This window comes from Topomyia yanbarensis, chromosome 3, assembly GCF_030247195.1.
Source record: "Topomyia yanbarensis strain Yona2022 chromosome 3, ASM3024719v1, whole genome shotgun sequence".
Lineage (NCBI taxonomy): Eukaryota > Metazoa > Arthropoda > Insecta > Diptera > Culicidae > Topomyia > Topomyia yanbarensis.
In genome coordinates, this window is record NC_080672.1 from 244889176 (window position 1) to 244900729 (window position 11554).

General features: G+C 39.1%; 1 protein-coding gene across 1 annotated transcript; it reads left to right on the plus strand.

The window, feature by feature from the left end:
* The first annotated feature begins 2759 nt into the window (after positions 1-2759).
* Positions 2760-3903, plus strand: LOC131692859 (DEAD-box helicase Dbp80-like). Its single transcript, XM_058980195.1, has 3 exons — positions 2760-3030; positions 3093-3431; positions 3491-3903. The coding sequence occupies exons 1-3, from the start codon at positions 2869-2871 to the stop codon at positions 3605-3607; spliced, it is 618 nt and encodes a 205-aa protein (XP_058836178.1). The 5' UTR covers positions 2760-2868; the 3' UTR covers positions 3608-3903.
* Positions 3904-11554: the final 7651 nt, after the last annotated feature.

Genomic DNA, 11554 nt, shown 5'->3' on the forward strand with positions numbered 1-11554 from the left:
TTTTACATCCAGAAACTTGAACTTTATCGATGTGCACAATGAAAAAATAATTTTCTTCTTCATTTAATGACTTTTGTTGATATATGATATTATAAACATTTAGTCGACCAATGTAGCTGTCGAATTCTCGGAAAAAAATTAAAAATTAACAGTCACAGTAGACTTCAGCCAAGCGTTTGCTGGGTGCTAACCTGAGTGTATTGCAAACCTTTACCTTTCAGAGTGAGCGACCAATCTCAAAAGTGAAGATATATTTTAATATAGAGGACTAAGCTGAGAGAGACAGAGAGGTAGTATTAATGAAACTTAAAAAATATTTCTAAAAATAGTTTTTGTAACATCATTTCTCAAAAATCAGTATATCTACATACACGGAAAAATCTGTATATCTGTACACACAGATTCTTGGTCTGAAAATGGCTGAAAAATCTGTATAAATACAGATTATTCTGTATTTTTGGTAACACTGGTTGACGGTACACGCATTCTTGAAAGAAGCTTATACAACAGGTAAAAGAAGCGAAAGAGATAGCATGTCTGGGTGCCGACCACATGTTGTGAGAATGGGAATTTATTTCAGCCAACTGCATGCCCCCACCATCATTTCAAGAACGAATGAGAAGCGCGGTTGACAGATCTGTATGCGTACCGCGCAGTGCTACCAAAAGTACAGATTTTTCTATAAAGCTGCAGATTATTTGAATTGTATAGGTAAAGATTAAAATGATGTCTAAGGAAACTACAGCATAGTACATATTTTTGGAGATAAAATGGTGAAACAATAGTTCTATTTGACATTTCTAATACCTAGTAGTATTGAGAAAGTGTATATAGGATATATAAATTTACGGAAACTGTTTTCTTTGGTGTGTAATACAAATATATTTTGTAATTTGACTATTCCAAACAAATGATTTGCTGGCGAATAAACTTATGATTGAAACCTTAACAATAGAACAAATGATTTTTGCACTAAGAACTCAGTGTTCTTTATTTATTATTGACGGAAAAATAAAGCGAGATTATTGCTGTAAGTTTCGGTACAAATTTTCTGAAAAAGTAGTGATTTTTTATTCCCGGTAAATGGCATCACTGGTACCAGCTTATTTTAGTTTCTCTTTGTCGCTTAAGCTAAGTATGCACCTCTTGCGAAATGAAATTTCCTATACAAAACCTATGCATAAAAAACGTCGCGAAATGTTCGCGAAAAAAAATTTCTTCCATTTCGTAAGCGGTACGCAGCTCTTGCGAAAACGATAACGAAAAATGTAGTTAGCCGAGACACGGTTCGACAAACCACAACCACGCAACCTGTCAAAATTTCGTAGTTTTAGAGATTCAAGATTTTGAATTTGAATGGTAAGTTTAGAAATATTGAAAATGTGATTGTTTCTAGTTTTAAACAATAAATTTATAATTATTATTATTTACAGCACATTTACGAACAAGGCGGCCGCCGGAGCAGTATTTTTTGTCAGCGGCAGAACCAGCAGCCATCGATCAACTTTGGAAGTTTCTCTCAACAACAACCAGATGCTACAAATCAGCTCAACTAATCTTGTCTCAACATCCTAGCTCTGGCAATCAGCCAACCAATATTAAATCGATACAACCGTAGCAGTACCGACAACTCCAAATCCAGCAGCAACCAACAACCCCTCAAAAAAGAACCACATAGAAATTACAGTTCTAACAAACAACAGGAGTTTACGAATGATCGACACATCGGAAAACATTTTATCGGAACATTCTGCCTTAAAACTTGTCTGCCACTATTTTTACCAGCCGTAGCCTTCATGATTTAGAGAAATCAGTGTCTAGCACAACCAAAGCTGGTTACTCCCGTAGAAACGGCTGCACCTGCAGTTTTGAGTTCGGTAGCTACGGAAATTCTGACTAACAGCTCCTGAAGAAAAACAAGCTGCAAGAGAAAATGAAGAAACAGCTTCCTCCGCGGAAGACGCAGAGGTATTCAAGTAAGTCGAAATCTAGAGAAAATTTTGATTAGGACATAAGTAACATTGAGAGCCTCTCTTTGTTTACTTTCTATTATTATGACGTCACTATAACACCACTAATTTTCCAGTACATAGCTGGTTTTCACTACAATATTAGGCAAAGAGTTGAGTTCTAAATATTGAAACGACCGACTAATCAACAGAAGAGAAAGACCCCAAAGAGAATGTCATTGTTGCTTACGTCCTATTCTAAATTTTCTGCCGAAATATTTAGTATCAGCTTTAAAATTATCTATGACTAATCTTTTAGCCCGGCGTATGCAAGTTTGCTAATGAAAGATGTTCGCTAAGGTCTAGTAGTCAAAGCTGGATCTGGAGGTGCAGCGGAATGATTCTTCTTCGCCGGTTGGTTGGTTAAAACTTTCGAAGCTTTGCACATGAAGCCGGAATTTCTTCAAGGAGTCGTGGGTTTCAACGCCCCTTCCAAGAATCAGGAGACGGCTCTACCTACTCTGTTGGGCGGTCCGCCACGGAATATAATCGCCCAGAGTCAGTCGGAAACAGGAAAAACCGCTGCCTTCGTGCTGGCAATGCTCAGTTGAGTCCATCAGTTAAAAAACTATCTGCAGGTGATTTGTATTTCCCCCACGTATGAGCTGGCAATTCAAAAGGGGGAAGTAGCTGCCAAAATACAAAAGTTTTGTCCGGAAATCAAACTTCCTTACGCCGTTCGCGGTGAAGAGATCGTCAAAGGGGCGAAGCTGACTAATCATATCATCATCGGAACACCCGGCAAGCTAATCGACTGGGGTATAAAGTTCAGGACGTACGACCTAGAAGTTTTCCCTTTTTGTACTGGACGAGGCGGGTGTTATGGTCGCTGTTCTTGGTCACGTACGAGCGTGAGGTGATGGAGTTCGCAGAGTACATCGTACCTAATCCGATCGTCATTCGGCTGGCGCGGGAGAAAGAATCACTCGATAACATCAAACAGTACTACGTCAAGTGCCGCAACCAGGACGAGAAATTGTGTGATTACCGTCGGACAAGCGATCATTTTCTGTCATATGATGTATAGGACAGTTGTAAACTCCAAGTAAACTTATTTTCGGAACTGTTAATGGATCGAAACAGGTACGCAAAACGGCCGGTTGGTTGACCGGCAGGATGTCCCAGGATGGTCACTCGGTAGCGGTACTGTCCGGTGATCTAACGGTGGAGCAACGGTTGGACGCTCTGTATGAATTCCGAACCGGACTACAGAAGGTACAGATTATAATGAACGTTTTGTCCAGGGGTAAGTTCCGCCACTTGATTCTGGCTACAGCACCAGGTTACAGAGAGATTCTTTCGCCTTATGTATCGACGTCGAACAGGGGACCATTGTCGTCAACTTCGACCTGCCGATGGATCAGCAGGGACGAGCCGATTGCGAAACGTATCTACATCGAATTAGACACACCGGTAGATTCGGTAAGTGTGACTCATTCTTGTGATCCTATAGATTGTATTTCTTTCCGTTTCTGTAACAGAACGGAATCACCATCAACCTAGTGGACAGTAATCGAAGCATAATGATTTGCAGATCAATCGAAAAACATTTCCGGAAAGATTCAGTTGCTAGTCGCGGAGATCTCGGACGAAAATGAAAAGATCGGATCGTAAAGTGTTTTCGACCAGCTACTGGTGAACGGCATTGGAGCTTTTTTGGGTCAAACTTGTTTCGATTCTGAATTTATAATTTTATTTAGCTCTACCCAGTTCTATCCCAACATTTGAAAAGGGCCTTACTGCAAAATGTAACAAATTGAATTTTCATGTTTTCCATTAACAAATATCTACCCGAGCATGTACATAACGCATCAGTTGATTATGAAGAATTTTGATAGAGATTTTACTTATTGATTTTTATGACCAAACTGATTATGAAAGGACCTAACTGATTGGAAAGTGCCTAACTAGCAATAGAGTCGTATTAAATGGATTATAACGTATTATTGTATTATAACTGATTGTAAAAGACTTATAACCTCTTTTCCATAATTTACATACAGGGCCAATCTGATTTTATGATGTGCAGTGGGGTCAATCTGACCATCAAATTAGAATTCAGTTAATTCGTCTAACTTTCGGTGTAATATCAGACTTGAATAACATTTTTTGTGTGAGGTATACAAGTAGTAGCAATATGCGCAATCAAAAGAAATAAAATAGTATCGATTTTCCAAATAGGATTATAATGAATCTGACCTTTGACAATTTTCTCAATGTTTACGTTTTGCAGATAAGCCCTTTTTAAATATTTGGTAGAGTTGGTTTCCTTATGTTGATGAGCAAAGTTTCTCTTTCGTGAAATGTGCATTTAATTTTCAATTAAATCGACTTTTAAGAACACGACTTTGTTTTTTTATTTTATTTTGTCGTTGAACGGCCAGTAGAGAAAGCGGTGGAAAAATTATCCGAAAGACTAACCTTGAGGCAGAAGATGAAAAATATTTTGCTCATTATGTGAATCAAAATTCCAAGAAGACAGAACACAGCTATAAAAACACAAAAAGATATCTTAACTGATATATGCTTTGAAGCGATTCAAGGCGACTGGGTTTGAATTTAGTATATTTTTACATTTATTTATTCCTTCATTATTGCCCAATTGCGAAAATTGTCCCGGTAGTTCGTGGTATGAAATTTCATACGCTAAGATGAGCCGATATCTTTTTTTCCTAAGGTAAAATTATTTCCTGTCTAGGACCCGGAGGGAACTCACAACTTTCTCGTTGATTTTAACGTTGAAGCAGTGCATTCAAGGCTAACAAATGCCTTATACGTTGCAAATCATGCCTGGTTCTAACCAGAATAATTTTTATGTAAAGAAAATGTTTTTCTTAAAATAATTACATAGTTTAAGGAAAAGATGGTTTGATGCAACGAACCAACAAAACGGCATGAGAGAGGAGAGAAGTGTTAAAATCATTCAAAAAAGCTGCTAAATGAATTTTCTCGCAAGGTTGAAGATATTATTCGATTTTATGCTAAATATAAAGATATGAGCCGAATTTTCTCTGTAATAATTAGTTGATACCCTATCAGCCCAGCGTATGAAATTTCATATGCTAGTTTTTTTCGCACCAAAGCGTTCCAAACGGGTTATTTTATTTTTCCCATACTTAATCCGGCATAATATGAGGGCTCACGAAGTATTTTATAAATTACCAAAAGTTTTAACATAGCTGGGTTATAATGGGTTAAGCGGGTCTGATAGTGCAAAATTTAAAAAATAAATCAGATTTTTAATTTTGCATATTTTGGATCCCTAAGATAAGAAAAATATGCCCAAGAATGGATTTACTCGAATTCAACTTGGTTCGACTGCTAGAGCCCATCAAACTACCAACTATCAATTTTCATATGAGGGTGACAAAATCGGGGGCTGATAAAATCTGGTATTCAGTGCATTTAATATCTAACATTTAATATTTTTATTTTATATTAATTACTTATTATTGAATATTTAACGTTTGATATTTAATACATAAAATGTAATATTAAATGTTCAATATTGATATTCAATGCGCGATATTTAGTATTTAATGATCAATGTTTTATATTTGATATACAATACTCAATGATTATGAATGCACTACTAGACACGTCACATAAACTCGCGCATCACATAGCAACGCTTGAGAACTTCGCGATAATACAAACCCGGTCGCAAACGCATTCACGCATACCGGCACCCACCGTCTAGCATATAAAAAGCAGCATGGTGATTAAGTAAACGTGCTATAGCACATACGGAATTCTTGAAGTACAGCAGTTGTTGATCCGATTGGTTGACGATTCGTTTGACCATCAGTTTCGTTAAGTGACCAATTTAGTTATATAATATAATCCAGTGATTTGGAATGACGATTCAGACTATGAAAAACTTCCCCGGGATTCCTTTAATCTTTTCTCTAGCCTTTTATAGTGTTTCATGTAATTAGAATTACCACGAATTATTTATGGCAATAAATTTGAATTGCGATTCTCACCAGTGCTGCATTCGGTAACCGTAAACAGAAAACCTTCCTACACGGTCGCAAGTACTCATATTCGACTCTCTTTCCGTATAAGTTCTCGCACTGTGACAGCACCATATAGTGTCAGTCATACTACGTGAGTGCCTTTGCGAAAAAAAATGTTCTGTCTTTTCGCTCTTTTGTTCACTCAGTTTGACTGAAGCCTCTCGATGACAGTCAGTTTTGAAAATTATTGTCATTAGGCCCAGCAAAGGGAATTTTAAATTCTGCACGATGCAAGTCTTGAATTCAATATTATAGTTCAAATACATTACCTATTAAACAATTGGTTTGGTTGCTAACCGAAAATTGTTTGAGAAATATTGTCTTTCATTTTCCGTCACCGTTTTGATAGGAGTTGTAAGCCACGTAAATTGCTCATTTAATGTCATATTCAATCATATAATATTCATTCTACATTCTATGGGATTCCCTAATAACATAAAACTAACTTCTGTTTATTCACAGTCTAGAGCACCCAAACACAGTAGGCAGGGTTAAAATGCAAGGAAATCAAAAGAAATATATGTTGTGTTTTGATCATGTTGATGTGTTCGGTTAGTTAAAAATATGCTCTGTCTGTTGATTAATATTTCTGCAGTAAACCAGGTCAAAAAATAACATGCATTACTACCAATTCAGGAACATATAAGCTATAAGTAACTTTCAAGTTTATCTATCAGCATGTTCAAGTTTAACTATCAGTATGTACTATGATTTTGATCGAATTTAAGGCAATTGCGAAGGGTCAATAAGGACTGGCTAGTGATTGAATCGTATATGGTGATTATTTAGTGAATAAAAACTACGCTTGTTGAATTCGCGTGGTAGACAAAAAGGAAAGAGAAATTATCATTGTGTGTTGTCACTTGACTCGGCTGTCTGCGCCCCGTCATTTTTTTCTCACTCTCCCTCGTCACTGTTGTTGGTACTCACTATGCTCAGTTTCGGTTGCTCAAGTTCTCTCAACTGAAAAAGACGATCATTTTGATTTGTGACTGAAGCTTTGCGTACATTTTGAAGAAAAAGTGATGATCATGATTTTGTGCAACTCTGATTCTCACAATTGTTATACCAAAAATAGGTTTGCATCTGTATTGATTATTGGTAGCATTCGCTGAGTCTTCCAGAACCTTTAGTAGTAGCCATTGTTATCATAATCGATTTTTAACGTCACCCAAAGTTTGAAGCTTAGGGTTTAGTTCGACCTGAAACAGATTGAGTCGGAGTTGGTTGTTATATTTGCGCTGGAATCCATTCCGGATTCCGAAACGTGTTTCGAAAAATAGTTTACCCGAGACTTGTATGCTTCTTAATGGTCACACGCCAATTTAGACTTACGATTCGGATAATTGCAATAAATTTGGTTTGGTCACAAATAAGCATTATGATTAATCATGCTCGAAACATAATTCACGCTGAGTACGTCACTTCCCTGATAGCTTCATGAATGGCAAATAGCTCTACAATTATCACCGATTACATACACATCAGTGGTGAATTAATAAAATACACCAGTTAAAACATTCAAATCACAGCAGAAATATAAAAAAGAAATAAACAAACAACAGCTGATGTCGTTTTTCAGTTATCAAAAGCGACATCTAACAGTAAACACACAGACTAGTTTTCGCGAGCAAATGTCAAAATTCCGCACGGAAGAAGGAAAAATATTTCGCGACCTCATTTCGCAAGAGGTGCATACTAAGCTTTAGCAGCGAGAGCGGAATGGGTGTCGCAGCTCTCCAACGTGCAATGTTGCATCCGAAGTTTTGTATCACAACAGAGTAAAACTTTCTCTTTTGCTCACCGAAAAAAATCGCGGCGGCCATGTTTAACTCAACAATTTGGTCATCGATGACCAATTGTTGAGCAATGTTGAATTTCGAAACACGCCTACTCTTACCGTGCAGCCGGAGTACAGCAGCAATACAAAAATGTATTTTACTGCTGTCCGAAAAATGTACTCGGTCTGGCTACTGTTCTGGCAGCAGCAGCAGTGATGTGTCGCTGTAGCGGGCTGTCCGGCTTGTGCAAAAGAAAATATACCGGAAAATATGTACAGTGACACAATCTCATTTTCGTACACCGCTATGCGGAATGCTTATGTGCATTTTACAAGTAAAACATTAGTTTACGACACATTTTATTTATGTAGAAATAGTTTACTAGATAGCATAGGGAAGATACAATAATTATCTTTGTACTACAAAAACTCATTATTCCAAAAATAAAGATACACGCAATCTCATATTCGTACAGTACATATATTTTTTCTACTGTATCGATTTTGTTGGCTATTTTCGGCAAATTTGAGACTAAGAGAAACGAAAGCAATGAAATTGAAAGACGGATAGGTATTCTAGAGCGAATCAGTTATAAACTTAGAACGGAAAACTAGATCTAGGCAGGCTCATATGGGCATGATCGAAAGGAAATGTGAAGAATTCTTTGCCTTCTGCAGAGTAGGAGTTGGGCGTTGCACCCAAGTCTACCGCATGGTTTATGGTAGAACATAACTCATCATCATGTTTTACCGCCGACGCCGGCAAAAAATTCTTCACAAATCCTCGCCTAGAACGACCATGCGATCATTCTTCTCCCTTTCTGCTAGCATCAAGCCGTGACGTATGCATTCAATCCACACCAAGCTATCGGTGTCGCACCGATCCTATTGTGATTGAACTACTTTTTTTTCAATTTGTTTATTTGATAAGGCACGTATGCGTTAGCTTAAAGGTGCCATTTTTTCATTGTTTTACATTTTGAACTAGGGGGTTACACATTTCAATAGTATTTTGTTTTATATAATGAAAATAAAAAAAACTTTACAGCTAACTTATACATATAAAAGAGGGTATAATATAATATTCGTAAGACTTGGGGGACGGATCATTTTGTGTGTTCTTTTTATAGTAATTCACTTTATGATTTTTAGAAGGGAGATTGTAGGAGAAATTAATTATTAACTAAGCGGAACATTTTACAAGCTTATTAACTAGAAATAACTAGAGAGAGTTGTTCAAGATTAGGGGGAATTAATTAGGGCTATTTTAAAGTAGTGGTACTGTTGTGCATTTCTTAACGAGATTAAATATTGATCAACTAAAACTAGAAGATAGGGGGGCACATAAGTTTTGGGAAGATATTCAAGGGGAGAAGGGGGTGAAGTCATACATCTGTGTATCAGAGACATGAGAGGGAGGGTGGACAAGGCTGAAGGGGGAGGGGGGAGATATAAACTTTCAGTTTCCGGCATCAGGAATTAACGGTCAGGATTACAGATTCGAACGGATTGATCAACTAAAACTAGAAGATAGGGGGACGCATAAGTTTTAGGAAGATATTGAAGGGGAGAAGGGGTGAAGTCATACATCTGTGTATCAGAGACATGGGAGAGAGGGTGGACAAGGCTGAACGGGGGGGGGGGGGGGGAATATAAACTTTCAGTTTCCGGCATCAGGAATCAACGACCAGGATTACACATTCGAACGGATGTATCAAGTATTGGGACGCCGGGCAGTTTTCCTCAAGCCGGCAGGGGTTCCTCCAGACGATTTCGTAGTACGGCTCAGATACGGATCGGAAACACACCGCGTTGCGCGTGTGATGTTGTACTGTAGATCTCGTGTTGTTGGTTCATTCGACAGATGTTTTGTCTCGTCTTGGAGTCGTATCAAACCATCGTTGGGGTACGGTAGGCGGAAGAGGGCACTTCTGGGAATGGTAAGAGAAAAGATACGGGCATTTAAATTTGGATATTGATGGTTTTGAGGAACGTGTATATAAGGGACATGTAGAGAATATCGCGGCTTGCTAGTACATCTCGAACCGGGACATTGGGTGATCTTCCTCGGGCCCGAAGGGAATCGAATAGTTGAGATCTGGCAGAACAGTACTCGGCGCATGCCCAGACAACAAGTTCGATTTCGTGATAACCGTTGCCACAAGCGCAGATACCGCTATCCACGAGCCCAATACGCCGGAGATGTGCGTCCAGCGTGTAGTGATTGGACTTGAGCCGAGACATCACGCGAATGAAATCCCGACCCACATCCATCCCCCCGAACCAAGGTTTCGTCGATACCTTAGGGATTATCGAATGTAGCCACCTTCCCAGTTCACCATTGCTCCATGAAGTTTGCCAACTTTCGAGGGTTCTGTGATGAGTAATACTGAAAAATTCGCTGAAGCTAATTGGTCTTTCATATATGTCACCTTGTAAAGGGCCCGCCTTAGCTAAAGAGTCCGCTTCTTCATTACCTGGAATGGAGCAATGCGAGGGAACCCAAACTAAGGTAATCTTGTACGATCTTACAGATAAAGCACGCAGGCGCTCCCAGATTTTCCCAAGAAAATATGGAATGTGCTTTCTAGGCTTCATTGAACGGAGAGCCTCGATTGAGCTGAGGCTATCCGAGACAATAAAGTAATGATCGGTGGGCAAAGTATCAATGATCCCAAGGGTATACTGAATAGCAGCAAGTTCTGCGACGTAAACTGAAGCAGGATCATTGAGTTTGAATGAGGCGGTGAGGTTTTGATTGAATATACCGAAGCCAGTGGAGCCGTCGAGGCTTGACCCGTCGGTGTAAAACATCTTGTTGCAGGCGACTTCTCCAAATTTACTATGAAAGATGCTTGGGATCACTTGCGGACGTATGTGATCCGGGATTCCACGAATCTCGTCTTTCATGGATGTGTCGAAGAATACAGTTGAATCAGAAGCAGAGATTGAGAGATTGACACGGTTGGGATAGTATGAAGAAGGATTGATATTTTGTGCCATGTAATCAAAGTACAAGGACATAAATCGGGTTTGAGAATCGAGCTCGACAAGCCTTTCGAAATTTGCAATTATTAACGGGTTCAAGATATCGCATCGGATGAGCAATCGATATGAGAGGTCCCAAAATCGATTTTTCAGCGGAAGGACGCCCGCCAGCACTTCTAAACTCATCGTATGTGTCGAGTGCATGCAACCCAAAGCAATACGCAAACAACAATATTGGATTCGCTCTAGTTTGATGAAATGTATGTTCGCAGCGGAGCGGAAACAGAAACTCCCGTACTCCATCACCGACAATATTGTTGTTTGGTACAGCCTGATCAGGTCTCCTGGGTGGGCACCCCACCATGTTCCGGTTATTGTACGGAGAAAGTTGATCCTTTGCTGGCACTTCTGTTTCAGATATCTAATGTGACATCCCCAGGTTCCTTTAGAGTCGAACCAGACCCCGAGATATTTGAAAGTTGAAACCTGAGCAATAGTTTGACCCATTAATTGAAGCTGTAGTTGCGCTGGTTCACGCTTCCTTGAAAATACGACTAGCTCAGTTTTCTCCGTGGAGAACTCGATACCTAGCTGGAGGGCCCAAGCAGACAAATTGTCCAAGGTATCTTGCAATGGTCCTTGCAGATCGACGGCTTTGGGACCTGTAATAGAGACCACACCGTCATCTGCAAGCTGCCTTAGCGTGCAGGAATTGACAAGACATTCGTCAATGTCATTCACGTAAAAGTTATAGAGAA

Bases quoted from the DNA above. Each gene is read 5' to 3' on its own strand.
- LOC131692859 (XM_058980195.1), top strand. From the start codon at position 2,869: ATGGAGTTCGCAGAGTACATCGTACCTAATCCGATCGTCATTCGGCTG. The intron at 3,031-3,092 runs GTATAGGACAGT...GGATCGAAACAG, and splicing joins ATCATTTTCTGTCATATGAT to GTACGCAAAACGGCCGGTTG. The intron at 3,432-3,490 runs GTAAGTGTGACT...TTTCTGTAACAG, and splicing joins TAGACACACCGGTAGATTCG to AACGGAATCACCATCAACCT.